Source organism: Alligator sinensis, unplaced genomic scaffold (genome assembly GCF_000455745.1).
Source record: "Alligator sinensis unplaced genomic scaffold, ASM45574v1 scaffold1112_1, whole genome shotgun sequence".
Classification (NCBI taxonomy): Eukaryota; Metazoa; Chordata; order Crocodylia; family Alligatoridae; genus Alligator; species Alligator sinensis.
In genome coordinates, this window is record NW_005842327.1 from 21,646 (window position 1) to 37,805 (window position 16,160).

The window sequence follows — 16,160 nt, forward strand, 5'->3', positions numbered from 1 at the left end:
AGTAGTTGAAATAGCAGTTCTGATACAAATTAAGATTTTAGCGTCTGAGTAGGACTCATTTAAAATGCTTCTCATTTTAGTTCATTGTAAAGATATGGGCATGATATAGTACCATGGAATTCGTCAAATACAATTGCTTAAACTATAGATAACGTTACAGTTTACGCTGGTCTTAGATGGAAATATAAGATTGAGAGGTAAATTTTTGAGACTTGCCAGGTGACTTTATATCAGTTGAATATTGGAGCCTACAATTGATAGGATTATTTCTATGAGACTGATGAGTATTTTCTCTTGCAGTTTTTATTAAAAGTGTTTGCTTTGATTAACATTTTAATTTAGCTGAAAACATTATTATTCACTTACGTGAAGAGGTAAAGACAAAGTGTTTTGGAAGAGAAGCGAAATATATTTGTAATTCATGTGTGTATTCTCCTGTTCCCTGTCTGGAAAGTAAAAAAAATACATACTGTGTTTTCTCACATACAATATATTTTTTCTTCAAAAATCAGCCTTCCAAAACTCAGTTGTATGCATTGTGGGGAAGCCATTTTTTTCCATGTCCAGAATAGAAGCATTCTCCTTTGATTTCCATTCTACACTGCAGCAGCTGTGATATTGCTATACTTGCACACCTAAGGGAGTCAATTGATTTAAAGGTTCATGATTTGTCTCTCCATTTCAGTAGTTTTGATGTTCCACTAATCAGTTTAACCTTTCTTAGGGCAATTTTGCTGTCTGCTAGCTGCCCAGTCTCCCTTCCTTTTTCACAGCCCTGAAAATTCTTTAGCTCTTTTCAAAATTAATAAATCTACCCATGGAGTATCAGTCTTCAGCAGCAGCTAGGGTTCTGGCTTTAGTTAAGCAGGAAATGGTTGGTGATTTGACTGTAAATTAGCCTCTGTCTCTGCTCGATGTAGTCATCACTGGAAAAATCTTTCTTTTTTCTGTCTCAGAATCAAGGTGTGTATTATACTCTGGATAATACTGTATGTGAGAGAATATGGTATGTAGAAGCGACAACAAAATTTTACAAGTTGAAAAGCTGAAAATGCATCAGACCTTCAGCTGCACATAATTGCTGTATGACATTTTGCATACAAATCTTATACAGTCTTTTGTTAGTTGTTGCCTATTCAGTTCATATGGACTTTTCATGACTAGTTTGTTGGAACTTTGGGAACAGTGGTGCTTTTTTGTGATGCCCTAAGTAAAGCAGTGATCTGATAATTGCCAGCATCCTCCCACAACCATCAGTTTGAGGTTGAAAAAGAGGAAAAAGGAGGAATTCTGCCCTCTTGTAAAGGTGGAGTCTTCTGTCCTATATATTTGGCCATGATGGAGGGTAAAGAAAAGTACAAGAAACTGGCAATGTCTTTATCAAATGATTTGTAACAAAGGAATGTAAAATGTTATCATAAGTCCATTTTTTGTGCTTCTAAAATTCAGTGTCAGTTTTGCTTTCACGTTTATTCGGTGCAAGGACATAATCTCTTGTAATAATATTTTATTCCCCTGACAATCTCTTTTTATATTATTTCAGCTGTTAGAACCAGTTTGCCACCAGCTGTTTGAGTTCTATCGCAGTGGTGAGGAACAACTGCTACGGTTCACACTGCAGTTTCTACCAGAATTAATGTGGTGCTACCTTGCAGTCTCAGCCAACAGAGACCTGCAGAGCAGTGGTTGCATAGAGGCTCTTCTCCTAGGAGTTTACAACTTGGTTTGTATAATAACTAAAATTTAAGAAATTAGTTGATTTCTTTAGAAACAAAATCTCTTACTGGGGTAAAGAAAACAGTCTTTCCTTCAGGACAAAATGAACAGGTGTATTCCAGTATTGTATTAATTGTGTATGGGTTGCTCATATGCTACTACAAATGCAATACTGTATTTTGTTGTTTGGGCCAGTGTTTAATTTGCCAAGATTTAATTTTCATATGAAATCATAGGACAGAGTGCCAACTTGAATCCACTCCCTGTAAAAGTCTCTTTAAATCTACATTATGTATCTACTCTGCTTTTATATTCTCTTGCTCTCCATCTTCCTCTCCTTCCTCCCCCCTTTTTGGTTAAAGTTATTTAGTTGAAGTTGCCAGATGTATGCTTCTCACTCCTATTAATTCCACCATTTGTGCTTCAGAGCCCTATCTTGTACTTCTAGCTAATCTTGAGTGGATAGTATTCCATAGAAACTGCATTTAAATCACTTGTTCATAATTCTGGGGATGACCCAACTACTTTATGGAGTTTTTCTCTTGCTTTTAAAATCAAGAAACTGGAATATATCAGTTTGTTCAGACTTGGGTGCTTTAAATTAATCTTCTGTTAGACGACAACACCTTTATCTAGAGATCTGATTCTTATCACATATGAAAATAGTAACGTTTCTTAGTGAATAACTCCAATCTCTAACTAGATTATTTTTCTGCTTCTATTATACACAAAGCTTGGTGCATTGTCACTGGTTGTGTTAAAGGCCTATTAGCTTTTTTATCTTACTTTGCTTTGTAGCAGCTGCTTATTTCAGACACTTTCAGGATTTTTGGTAGTTTAGCTATTTGTTTCTTAGTAGAAGGGCAATGAAAAGATGGAGAACTTTAGAAAGGGTGAACCTTATTTTAAATACAGAAAAACTGAGGAAGACAAAACAATGCATGACATTGGTGACAAAAAAATGGCTCAAGCTTCATGCAGACTTTTTCAACTATTGTGTACAACTATCTCCAATAGGCTAAATACATCCTTGCCAACATGTATGACTTAACTAAAGCAAAAAAAAGGAAGCAGGCCTACTAACTCTTCCATACACACCTCACACCCAATTTAAAAGTCAATAGGTCTTATTCCTGCAGTTGCTTGATTTTGACCTTGCATTCCCTGATAACTGCCATGGAGGCCTTGGTTAAAGCACAGATTGCTAACCCCTTGTGTGCTCTAGTTAGCAGAAAGTGATTGACCTATTACATAAAACAGCTTAAAGCCATACCTAAAATCTTTTATTTTAGAAGAAAGTGTGCAGGCTATTTTCAGTCTGTCCTAGGTGCTTGGTGTAGTGAGGATTTAAAAACAGACTTGTGAGAAGATGACTGTCTCAAGGAGAGAGCTTGTGCCTGTGAATAAATCCTGTTTTTGGCTGTCTCTGTTTTGCTGTGTGTCTTGTTTGGCCTGTATACTTTGCTTCCTCCCATCCCCCCTTATTGTGTCCAAACGCTTTGTCTTAAGTTTCCTGCCAGGGAACCTGTGGAACCAGTTTTGTGACACTGGTTACTCCACCAGGGGTTGCTGATGACTTCTTAAAAAGGACTTGGCTACCTCAGCAGTGTTCAGAGGGTGCTTATTTCTGATTGGAACCAGGTGATGAGGTCAGAAAAGTTATTTAAGGGTCAGGTCACCTGCTTGTGGGGGGAGGGCGGTTCTTCTAGCAGGCATTTTGGAAACACAGACAGAAGCATGGGCTTCCAGAATCCTTTGGATGTATATGTAAGTAGCTTAGTTGAAATTTAGCCAGTAGATTAGAGTTATGTATCTTTAGCTGTGTGTTAAAAGGGCCAACAAGCCCATTCTGTTTTGCTCAAGACATTTTTTCTAATACTCTTCTAAATTGTATTCCTTCCCCGTTCTCCCTCTCTTAATAAAAGGTACCTGTTACAGCATACGTAGCTGTGAATGCTTGAGAGGAGAGATGGGTCTTTTCGCTGCTAGCCGAGCTTAGCTGATTATTATCTGATTCTGTCCTACCTGAAAATATCCTGGGTGGCTCCAGGCTATAAGGATCACCCAGAAATACTACCAGTGGGTGAAGTACCCCAAGGGCTGCAGGCTCTGTGTATCCTGGGCTGTACAGAGCCCTAACAGAGACCAGAGCCTGGGTGGTGGCAGCAATTACCCCAGGCTTGCGGGTGCGCTTAAGGGAGTCAGCTGGAAGTAGGTGCCCCAGGGGAGATACCTGAACCATGATTTTGGTCGGGCACAGTGCGGTGGGTGGCTCAACGTAGTAGTAATTTTATTTGTAAATTATCTGGAGTGTTGAATTTTTGAACTAAGATTAATGGGTATTAGTCTAGATCAGGGCCCAGTGCATGCAGTGTTTGGGATGCTGGTCCAGTCCAAGACCCATGGGCAACACTGCAGGCCAGATGGTAAGGCTCTGTGGGCTAGATCGAGCCTGTGGGCCCTATCTTTGACACCCCTGATCACTGCTCCCTAGAGATCTAATGTTAGGTGAATGTGTAGCAAAACAGCAGATGAAACAACAGGTGGGAAGAAACTATTTGAATTATTTGTACATCTTGATGTACAACTAGCTGTAATTAGCTGTTTGGAAACCTTTCTGTTGTCAGAAAATGCTGATTCTCGGATGCAAAATTTTATGTGAAAACACTATGGTTTTTGATTCATGGTTATAAAGAGTGACTGAGCACATGGCTATCTTCTGACCAAAGAACTGCCACTGAGTATCTTGTCTTAAGTAGAACTATCTTGCTTTGACACTCCAGTCCATTGCAAGAATTGAACTCTAAGTAGCACAGAAGATTAATCCTCCAGCACTGTGATTTCTGAGATTACTGGATTCTAAGGTTAGGTTTGATAACTGTCAGGCTGCCTTGCTGATGCCCAGTTTTTGGGAGCTGTGAACACTAGTGTTCAAGAGCTCAAAAATCTAAAAGCTATGTGCTTTAGCTAGTGAATATTCAGAGTACAGAACCTTCTGTCTCCTGAGTTCCATTTTACATGGCTGAATCAATATTTCTAAATCTAGCAAGTAGAAGCAAATGACTCAAAAAGGGAATATATTAGTTCTAAATATACAGTGGTGTGATTGTTAACTTCTGGGTGTTAGCTTCTTACTATGAAACTGGTTGAAGTCTTCTAGACCTTTAAAAAAATTAAAAAATAGTTGACTAGATCAATAGTAGCTAGAGTGGAAGCCAACAGGATGCATGATTTATCTCTGAAAATGCTGCCCTCTGTCCCAGTTCCTTTGTAACCATAGCTACTGAAGGTATTCCTCACAAGAGAAGTGCTACTTCCTCTTCTGTGGCTCCTCACAGTATTCTTTAGTATTCTTTGTCTGATATGTGCCATCCCTTCCAGTCACAGTCTCTACAGAGTTCTGTATTTCTGAAGTCTTCACTTTGAAGCACTCTGATGCTCCTTTGTGACATTAACACATCGTTTTTTGCTTATTCTGCTAGTCTTGCACTTAAATTCAGGAGACAGAAAACTATCCATTTAATCATTTATTATGAAAGTGTCACCTTACAAAGAGGTTACTTTTGTGTATCCCTGCGTTTTTGCATGTGGTTTGGCTAAGTACGTATCTGCATGCAAAAAGAGGAACCATCAAAGCTTACTTTGGGGTTTTTTTGCGAGTGTTATGATTTTTTTTAAACACTTATTTTATGGATAAATGATTTTCAGATTAGATTTATCCAGCATTAACCTTTATTCTCTTTTACTCATACTGAATAGATTTTATATGCTGTTTGTTCGTTCAAAATGACCTCTGACAGGAGTGTTTGCTTAGAGCTCTGAGACCTTCTCCCTGTTTTGTGAGCCTTTCTCTTTCTCTTACTTTGTTTTCCGTCCCCTAGATAGTCTGACCCCTTTCCCACTGTAGCCCCCCACTTATCATTACTTTTCCCTGCCTTTTTTCCCCTTTGCTAAGTTCTTTAGCCTGCAGTCACCCTCTCCACCTCCCTCAGGTTGTATTTTGTTTTCCCTCCCTCCCTCCCTGCAGCTGCTCTGCTGTTTATTGTTTCCCCTTCCCTTCCCTTCCCTGCCACATTGCTTACCTTTCTCCTCTCCCCCGGGGTTTGTTTGTTTTCAGCTTCTTTGTCCCACCCCTTTGGTTACTTGCAGGGTTAACCTTTTTTTTTGTTGGAATGGCTGAAAGCAGCTCCCAGCAGTTCACTGCTGGGGCTTCGGCCCCTCTGGACTGGAGCTTTGGTCTCTGGCTTCATGCCCCTCCCTCTATTGGAGTGAAGGAGCATGCTGCTGCTGTGGGGGCACTCATAGGGTGCAAACATGGCCTCTATGCTGCCCGGGTGTGTTCAGTCCCCATCATCCTCCTCACCTCCCCTGCTTTAGTGCATGAGGTTGTGGTAGCAGGTGTGTCTGTTAGGGGTGTTTTTTGCCTTGCAACACGCCTAGACACATCAGCCGTTCATGTGGTAGCCTTGAACATGCCTTCATTTCTCTCAGATGACAACTTCACTAACCACCTGCACCCTTATGGCATGGTTACAGGGCCAGTCTGTAGACTGCTGCTTGGCAGCAAGGTCCCTGAGCTCCAGCATGTCCTATCCTTTAAAAGGCAGCTGTTTATGATTCTCAACAGAGAGAGTTGGAGTTTTCCCCAGTCTATGTCCTTTCTGTTTGACAGGCAGCGTTATGAGGTCTACCTCACCAAAAGCATGAGGTATCCCCAATGGTGTGGCAGCAAGTCCCACCTGGCTACCCAGTGCCTGAAGAAGAAGATGGCGGTGGCAGAGCCACCTGTGACTGTACCCAGTGGTGGTTCATCTGGCTCTGGTGCGGCAGCCCCATCGGGTGGTGGGGAAGGGCCTTCCTGCCAGTCACTCCCCATTTCATCAGAGCTCCGTGGCAGTGGACCTGGTGGCCCGTCGGGGCCTTCTAAAAAGTCCTCATTATCCCCTCAAGACCTCCCCACCACTTCAAGGGGAGGTGAGGTTAGTGAGTAGGGCCCCCCCTCTCTGCCTACCTCCTTGGCATCCCCCCGCAGACCCTGTAGTACTTAGGGGTGACCAGGGGGTAGGGGAAGTGCTGATGGAGTCCGATGGCCCTGCCCCTGCATCTCAGCTCCTTGAGGATGATGAGGTTGGGCCAGAGAAAGCACCAGACAAAGCACCACCAGAGGGTTGCACAGCATATACATAAATGGTTCCCAGAACCTGAGACATTTGTGGTGTCTGCTACTGTGGGGAGGCAGCGATATAGTTTTCGCCTAAGTAAGCTTGTGGGTGATGTTGGGCACTTGTTATGAGCAGCGCTGGCTGGCAAGCTATAAGCCTGTTTTTTCCCTGTCCTGCATGGTTGCTCTTCTCTGCTGTTCCTTTCTGTTCCCTTGGCTTTACCTGTCCCCCTTTTTCTATAGCCTTCACGCGTGGCTGCCACAAACTTTGGTTTACTTGATGCCAATGGCTGCAGACACCCTGTGAAGCGGACAGCACTCAAAGCTGGATGTCACCTTTCTGCAAGAAACTGATACTAATGCAGCTAGTCAAGCTGACTGTCATGCCACCTGGAAGGGCCATATATGTTCCTGAGCCATGGCACCTCTCTCAGCAGTGAAGTCGCAATCCTCTTATTGCCACAGCTGACTCCTGACTCAGTGGTAACCCAAGAGGTTGTCCCTGGCTGCCTGCTAACTGCTCATATCATGCTAGCACAACATCGCCTCCTTTTAATTAATGTCTATGAGCCCACTGCTGGGTGAGAATGGACAGCTTTCTTTGAGACCCTGGCTGACTTTTTGAGGAATGCAGCTGTGATGACAACCTTCTCCTCCTGGGCAGAGACTTTAATTGCATGGTTGATGAACGGCATGACCGGAACGGGCCAGAACCCCGTTCATCCTCAACCCGGCGGCTGCGGGCAGCTTTGGAGACAGGGAACCTTGTGGATGTCTGGCACCATTTCCATGCTGATGCAAGACAGTACACTTGGATAAAGGCAAACGCTGGTGGGATTTCCATGGCACGTCTTGACCACTTGTATGTTGCCAAGCATTGCCTGCTAGTCCTGCATGGCAGCTGCATTATTCCGTCCGGACTTTCAGATCACAATCTTATTTGCTATGAGCTGAGTCTCCTTAGCAGAGCATGTTCCCAGGCACCCTACTGGTGTTTTAACACCAGCTTGCTGCAAGACGCTCACTTCTGTGAATGCTTTGCTTATTTCTGGTGGACATGGGAGACTGCGAGAGCCACTTTTTCTCCTGGAAGCAATGGTGGGATGTGGGGAAGGCACAGATCAGTGCTTTCTGCCAGCAATACATAAAGCTGGCAATGAGCGAGCTCCGCCTCTGTCTGGGGCTTGGAAGAGGATATAGCAAAGCTCAAGGTGGCCCTATGTGATGCTGGTGGAGACACAGGACTACTTAAGAGCCTTGAACTTCAGAAGAAGCACCTGTGGGAGCTGGCAGAGGGCGCAGCCCAAGGTGCAAGGATTCATGCCTGCTGCCAAGAGCTGGCAGAGGCTGATGCCCTGACCCAGTTCCTTTTCAACTTGGAAACGTGACAGGCCCTGCAGAAAATCCTTAACCACTTCAAGACTCTGGCCAGCTGGATACTCACAGATCCTGTTGAGATCTGCTAACGCACTGTAGCCTTTTATTAAGACCTGTATGCAGCAGAAACTCTCTGCCTGGAGTCCACTAAGCGCTTACACGATGGCCTTCTCAAGCTGTGCCTAATGGCGGCCAATGAACTTGAGCGAGAGCTGTCCCTGGAGGAACTCATGATTGCAGTGGGGAGCCTCACTGTGGGCAAAGCCCCAGGGCTTGACGGCTTTCCTGCCAAGTTTTAGAAGACCTTCTGGCCCCTGCGTCTTGCACATGTTTCATGAGAGCCTCGCTGATAAAATCCTGCCTGTCAGCTATCACCAGGTAGTTCTCATCCTGCTACCAAAGACAGGGGACCTTGGCTGCATAAAGAACTGGCAGCCAGTATCTCTTCTGTGTGCCAGCTATAAGATTCTGGCCAAAGCCTTAGCCAAGCAACTGTGTACTGTCATAGCCTCAGTCATCAGTCCCAAACAGAGCTACTGCATGCCGGGCAGGATCATTCAGGACAATCTATTCCTGCTTTGTGACCTGGTGACAGCCATGTACCTCCTTGGACTGAACATTGGGCTCATCTCCTTGGACCAGGAGAAAGTCTTTGATAGGGTTAGCCACAACTACCTTTTTCAGACCCTAGAGGCCTTTGGCTTCAAACTGGTCTTCACCTCTGTCCTCTGGGTACAGTACCGAGATGTCTCCAATTTTTTGGAAGTGAACGGCATGTTCTGTGCTCCATTCCCGGCTTACAAGCTCATCTGCCAGGGATACTTCCTCTCAGGAATGCTGTACGCTCTCTGCTTCACATGCTGCAATGGCACCTAACTGGCCTTATTCTTCCATTGATCTCTGGTTTGGTTGGTGGCCCGCCGGTTGGGCTGACAGCATATGCAGTCAATGTGACCATTCTCCTCAGCACCCTGGGTGATGTCCAGTCGCTGGTGGACTGTCAGCGTGCTTATGAGCATGCTTCCTTGGCTCGTGTTAACTGGCCTAAGAGCAACGCCCTACTCCTCAGTGCATGGACCAATCATTCCCTCCCCCCTCCACAAGGGCCTTAAAGCTCTGGGAGTGTTCCTCAGCCCATCAGTGTTCTCAGCCTGGAATTAGGAAGGCCTCAGTGAGAAGGTGAAGGTGCGCTTGCGGCGGTGGCACTGGTGCTTGCCCAATCTCCTCCCGTGAGCAGGTCCTCATTGTGAACAATTTGGCAGCTGCAACATTATGGCACTAATGTGCCATGTTGGACCCCCCGCTGAATTTACTTGAACAGCTTCAAAGACTGCTGGTGGACATTTTCTGGGATGAACACCATTGGCTCCTCCAAGCTGTTCTCTATCTGCCTCTGGCTGAGGGAGGCCAGGGCTTGGTTGACCTGGCGAGTAGAGTGGCTGCTGTCCGCCTGCAGGCTCTCCAGAGACTCTTGTGAAGACCGCCCTCCCTGGCATCAGCTGACCTGTGTGTTTCTGCACTCGGTAGGGAACCTCGGGTTTGACCGAGAACTCTTTTTTTTTTTCTCCTGGATTCTGCCCTCCTGGACTGGGGCCCCCTCCCACCCTTCTACCGCAGCCTGGCGCAGGCCTGGCAGGCTGCCTTCCACCTTCAACCCTGGGCCAGACTTCTGCAATTTTCACAGTTGCTGCAGTAGCCACTTGTCTACAGCCCGGCCCTGTGGCACAGGCTGTCGAGCCTCAGGTCCTCTAGCCTCACTGACTCTCTCATCCAGTCGTATACGGTCTGGCTAGGTCACCTTGTCAATATGGCCCAGTCGGACTGGCTGTCAGCTGAGGCTCTGGTTGCCCAGTTGGGTATGCATTCGGTCCGCCGCACCACCTCTCTCTTGGGGGACATGCGAGCCACCCTCCCAGCAGAGGCAGCAACTGCCATCGAGGATTACCTCCGAGCGCAGCAGGACATTCCTGCCGGAGATATCTCCAGAGCACCTTTTGCACCACTGCCCATTGTCCCAGCCATGGATAACAATCTGGGCGTTGATACGGGCCTGGCACCATATTGATGCTTCCCGTGTCTCCTGACAGCGATGCTGGGATTCATCTTGATGTGCTTCCCCAGATAGGCCTGTACACATAGGTGGTTTGTGTCTGCCACGCTCGCATCTTTACCACTTGACCTGACATGACATGGAGGCAGCACCTACAATGGCACTGGTGCTTAAGCTATCCATTAGCAAATAGACTGAATACCTCCAGTGATGGTTGCTGCATGGGATACTAGCCACTGGCATTCTCATCTGCCACATAGACCCGACTGCATCAGCGGCCTGTCCCTTTTGCCCAGAGGAGGTAGAAGAGGATTTATTCCATGCCTTCCTCGGGTGCCCTTGGCTGCTGCCGCTCTTTGCTGCCTTTGGTACTTTGTTTGAGACGCTAGATTTGGACCTCTCAGAGAGCACCTATGTTTTCTTTCCCATACTGGGTGGCAGAGGTGGGTGTCATTTGCCTGGCCAACTTTCTGCTTGGTCAAGCTAAGATGGCTATCCTCAAGGGCCTCAGGAACTGGCTTATTGGGGCCAGCTCTGATGATGCCCTGAGACTCTTTCAGTTCTTGGTCCGGGCACGCCTGACACTGGAATTTGGACATGTGGTCCTCCAGCAGATGGTACCCACTTTCCAGGCACGTTGGGCTATTCAGGGGGTGTTCTGCAGTGTTGAGGGCATCCATTTAGTCCTCACGCTGTGATACTGCTTGCCCCTTCCGGGGTACTGGCAGGAGTCTGAGTGGGCTGTTGTTGTACTAGCTGTTTTTGTCTTTTAGACTGTGAGGGCAGGGCTTGCGGGCCATAGCCCTAGACTCTGTCTGTTGTACCTGGGCCCCTGTGTGGGCAGTATTATTTTTTTTGTTAGATTGTTATCCCCTTTCCCCCTTAAACCTTTATAAAAAGTCTGTCTGTCTGTCATAATGGATAGTAACTGTTGAGAGTGCTAATACAAGGTGAAAATAGATCTTGCAAGAGATAGCCCTGTGTATTTGTGTTCATTGCTAAATTATTTGTGCATCAATAAGATGATCATCAAATTCCAGTTAACAGTAAATAACAAATATCTTCAAGTCAACGTTTTAAAAAGACAAAACCAGTGAATTTAGGGGAAAATATCAGGTGAGCTAAGTTTCTAGCTGTTTTACATTATAAAGTAACTTTATACTGGGGATATTTAATTTGCTTTCTCTTGAAATATGAATGTTCCTGTATGTTAAACTTTTATATGATATAAATCCTTTGGATGTTTTTTATGTCTTGCAGGAAATAGTGGACAAAGAAGGGCACAGTAAGGTGCTGAGTTTCACAATTCCATCCTTGTCCAAGCCTTCTGTGTATCATGAAGTGAGTGACAGTACAGTACTGAAAATTTATGTTTACTCAGAAAATTTAAATTTGCTTTTGTTTTGAGGCTAGTTCATAAAGATAGAAATTGGAAAAATGAATATTTTTCATGATGATGTAATGAAAGTTTTGACTTTTTCCCCCAAACACTTTATTTTTGTCAGCTAGTGTCTTCTGAGACTATTATAAACTTTAATAGCTTTAATTAAGCATAACCTGAGACATGACAATTGTACTGTTTACTAGCTTTCTCCCAATCTTGTGTAATAGAAGTTACCCTAGAAGAGGAGACGTAAGCAGCCAAATAACCTTATTTATGTTCAAAATTATTAATAAACACTAAGGTCTCTGGATGCTAATTTAAAGATGCAATGGGCTCTGATTCCCAATCTGAACAATTGCACCTCATTGCCATGCCATGCATGGCAGAATGCACAATTTTGGGATTGGGGACCAGATCCCAATTGCACCCTGCTTGCCAGTGCAGTGGCAGCCCAAGATCATGGTGGTGTGCCTTCATGGCAAGTTGAAAATTGGGTTTCCAGCATTCAGCTGATTGTTGGCTGGCTCTGGGACTGTACTGGGGCTTGAACTGGCCCCTAAGCAGACCCTGGAGCCTGCTGGGCTGATCGTCAACAGGATTAGTACTGGACCAAGACTTGAACCAGCCCCAATGCAATCCTGATCCAGCCAGTGATCAGCTGATTGTCATCTGGTAGAGTCTGCGTTGGGGCTGGTTCAAGGCCTGGTGTGGTCCCAATCCTTCCAACAATCAGCTCATCCGGCAGGAACAACCAGGGCTGGTTGGAGATCCTGTGTAATCCTAACTCTGCCACATATTCAGTGTAAGGTGTGGTGGAAACCCAGTCATAAAAATATTTAATATTTTTGTGTAATATTTTATGTGGCTGGTTTCCCATTTTTGTGGTGCTGTTCATTCCCTGGATACGTGGCTGGCTGGCTACTTAAGACCTGACATATTGTGTCTTGTCTGCTTTGTAATGAAACTAGGAGGACAAATGTCTTGAATATTTTATTTGGTTGTCTGTTTACTTCAGCCTTCCAGCATTGGTTCCATGGCTCTTACTGAGGGAGCTCTATCCCAACACGGTTTGTCCAGGGTTGTGTACAGTGGACCTCATCCTCAAAGAGAGATGTTAACAGCGCAAAATAGGTAACATTTTAGCAACACCTTGCTTGAAAATTCTATAAGTAATTTTGTTGTTCTACTATCTTTCATCCAATTGAGTATCTTTATAGTTGTGGGCAGTTATTCTAGTTGCTTGATATTTGTTACCAGTTTTTAGAACTTGCGTGATTAGTGGCCTTTGTGATAGACCCTACGGGGGGAGGTTGAGAGAGCTGAATCTCTTCAGCCTTCACAAGAGACGGCTGAGGGGAGATCTTGTGGCCTCTATAAATTTATTAGGGGAGGTCAACGGGGAATAGGGGAAGCGCTGTTTACTAAGGTGCCCCAGGGAGTGACCTAGGAATAACGGGTGTAAACTAGTTGAAAGTGGATTTAGGTTAGATATTAGGAAGACATTTTTCACAGTAAGGGTGGCCAGGATCTGGAATGGGTTTCCAAGAGAAATGATGCTATCACCTAGCTTGGACGTCTTCAAGAAGAGACTAGATAGTCACCTGGCCAGGGTCATCTGACCTTGGTCCTCTTTCCTGCCAGGTGCAGGGGGTCGGACATGATGATCTATTGTGGTCCCTTCCAGCTACAATCTATGTATATTCAAGTATTTTCAAGAGACACTTTTAATACATAATTTTAAAATAGATTGCAAATACTTCTGTCAGGAAGAGGATGTGGCTTGCCAATGTAAATACTTTAAGTGGCTGTGTCTGTGACAATTAAATGCGTTACCAAGTCTGGTTTGTTTTTGGGGTTTTTTTTGTTTTTTGTTTGTTTTTTTGGCAGCATACTCTCTTCCTGTTTATTAATAAAAGCTTATTTTATACACTACCTTTTTTAAAGGGAAAGTTCTAAACCGATAACTTTAATTCTTAGCTTTTTGATAATCTTGACTTTTTGTTTCCAGGTTTGAAGTCCTCACATTCCTCCTGTTGTGTTATAATGCTGCCTTAAGCTACATGCCAGCAATCTCTCTCCAATCATTGTGTCAAATTTGCTCAAGGTAAATTTCATATGGGCTGAATGTACTTAAAAGGATGCAGTCAATTTTTAACCTAACACTTCAGTTTTAAACACTAGGTTCATAGGAGGATAAATGATCAGAGTTTATAGACTTTTTGAAAATATTTTATTTCTACTTTCTCTTTTTTTGAGGATATTTGTAGTAGGTCTTAATTTTGTTGTGTCTTAACATTACTTTAAATGTGGTGGTGACTTATTTTTGAAGGCGATTTGTTCAAGCGGAAGAGAAGTATATATCAGTGTAAACAATGCAATAAAAAAGATTTAACTCCCAAAATCCTGAAAAATTGTCTTTATGGAGAACAGAACAGCTTTCTGGGTTCTGGTTCTTAGTTACAGCAGTATCACTGTTACAGAGATTCAACCTTATCACATCAACAAAAAGGACAGTTGTTGCTGTCAAACTTTTTGACTTCTTTATTTCTGAGGAAATATGAGATTAGTAAGAGACTTTTATAGGTACCTAAAATAATCTTCTATTGAGAGAAGCTTGCAAGACATCTGGCTAGATACCAGTGGTTTGAGATCTGAGGTGGTGGTTCCTGAAGTCTTTAGTGGTTTGGGGCTGAGATTTGAAAAATGCCACTGGTTATCCTACTCCGTTAAACTTTTGAAGTACATTTGAAGGTATTAGTAGTAATAATTTCTTCAGTAAACCAAAGTCCATTTCTGACTGCGGTATGGAAGTGGTATCTGAGTAGGGTATGTCTTTTTCATATAAAACCTATCATTTTGAATGATCAAAATGGGACCTAAAGTGTCTTTTTACCTTCTCTTCCAAGCCCATGTCTCTATAATTACAGAAGTAGAGACTTCCTGGTTGACATCAGTTTGGGGAAGCAGGGGAATGGAAGAAACGTGTGTAGGAGGACCAGTATCACTCAGTCTGTAGGTCTGTGACTGTGGATCTCACTGAACTAGTTTTTAATCTGTAGAACAGGTAGTGGGATTATTTTTGCTCTGTTCTTAGGTGAATCAGTTTAACCAAGTTAGCTTGGACATTCTTAGTTTTAAATGGTGCTTTTGAAAATGAAAATAATAATAAAAAAGCATACTTTGGCAAATTGACACGTACCCCTACGGTGCTGTTGTTACTGTTACATGGCCCATCTGCTGGGCTACAGAGGCCATGGGGGTGGGGGGCAGCCAGATGTGGAGCACTGAGCCTGCAGCCGCCAGCCCTTTTGGTACTATTTTTGGAAGTACTAAATGAGAGCGGAGTAACAGCCTGTACTGCACTGTGTGCACAGTTATTTTTAGCTGTTACGTCGCCATAACGATGCGCTATATGAGGGAGCATGTCACTATGGTAATGTAGCTGCAGCATCGCAGTTTTTGTCTGTGGATGCCATAGTGCATTGCTGTGGTGACATAGTGTCATATGTAGATGCACCCAGTGTCAAACTGATACCCTGTGTTAAGAACAAAAATGTATTAAAATCTTAAACCAATTTAAAATTAAATTAGTAATTATTAAGCTTCCAGTGAATGCTGATGAAGTTTTACAGTCAAACTACTCATTTTGGCTACGAATCTGTTGGGTATAAACCAGATTTGAATAGTAGCATTTTCTTCAGGTGCAGAGAATATTTTCTTTCAGTTAATTCAGGTAGTTTAGTTCAATTATTAGCTCATTTGGAATGAGAATCCAATGGGGAGTTGTGCTTTTGAATCTCTGAATAAATTGTAGTACAAGAAGATGCATTCTACTTATCTAAGAACCTGAAAAATGTGGTGAATAAATGGCAACTGTATATAGACAAATAATTTTTACATCACCTACATGACTAATTACTCAAAAGTACCAAATTCATTGTTAAAAGCTACAGTTAGTTGTATATGAGCATGTTTTATGATTACCCAGGATCCGGGTTTTCCATTCCCATGGAAAAAGGAAAAAAAATACAGATTTTTCCCTTTTAACTGAGAAAAACACAGCTATTTCGTTGTAATGGAGAAACATGTGGATTTTGCACTTTTGCAAAGAGTTCTCTGCAAACTGGCAGAGTTCCAGCCTGCAAGGGGCTGAGGAGAGTGAGAGAAGGACGGTCAGCATGCCTGTGGGGGTGGGCTGACTCCCTGCTGCTGTGCACACTCCCAGGGGGTTGGGGAAGCATGTGCCCCATAGATATGTTCATGGGGTAGGGGTGAGGGTGGGCTGCGGGCTTAGGGCTCCCTGCCCTGTTGCCGTCCCCGCAAGGGCTCCACGGTGGGACCCAGTGCGGCAGGGCAGAGTGTGGCAGGGTGGGGAAGCTCCTTGCCACTGCAAGCCCCACATTGCTCTGGCAAAGTGTCTTCTGTCTGCCCAACAGTGGTGGGGGGTGGTGGCGCAGAGTTGTGCCCCTTGT

General features: G+C 44.1%; 1 protein-coding gene across 5 annotated transcripts in view; it reads left to right on the top strand.

Annotated features, from left to right (window-relative positions):
• Positions 1-16,160, top strand: part of FAM126A (family with sequence similarity 126 member A) — a 40,764-nt gene that overhangs the window by 2,076 nt on the left and 22,528 nt on the right. For 4 of the 5 annotated variants that reach the window (XM_006028584.3, XM_025210014.1, XM_025210017.1 and 1 more), the window contains exons 3-6: positions 1,544-1,723; positions 11,565-11,645; positions 12,704-12,819; positions 13,697-13,792. In XM_006028584.3, coding sequence (XP_006028646.1) covers positions 1,544-1,723; positions 11,565-11,645; positions 12,704-12,819; positions 13,697-13,792 — 473 coding nt within the window. Of the gene's footprint in view, positions 1-1,543; positions 1,724-3,416; positions 3,484-11,564; positions 11,646-12,703; positions 12,820-13,696; positions 13,793-16,160 lie in introns of those variants that run through there. The other variant, XM_025210016.1, reaches the window with a different exon arrangement.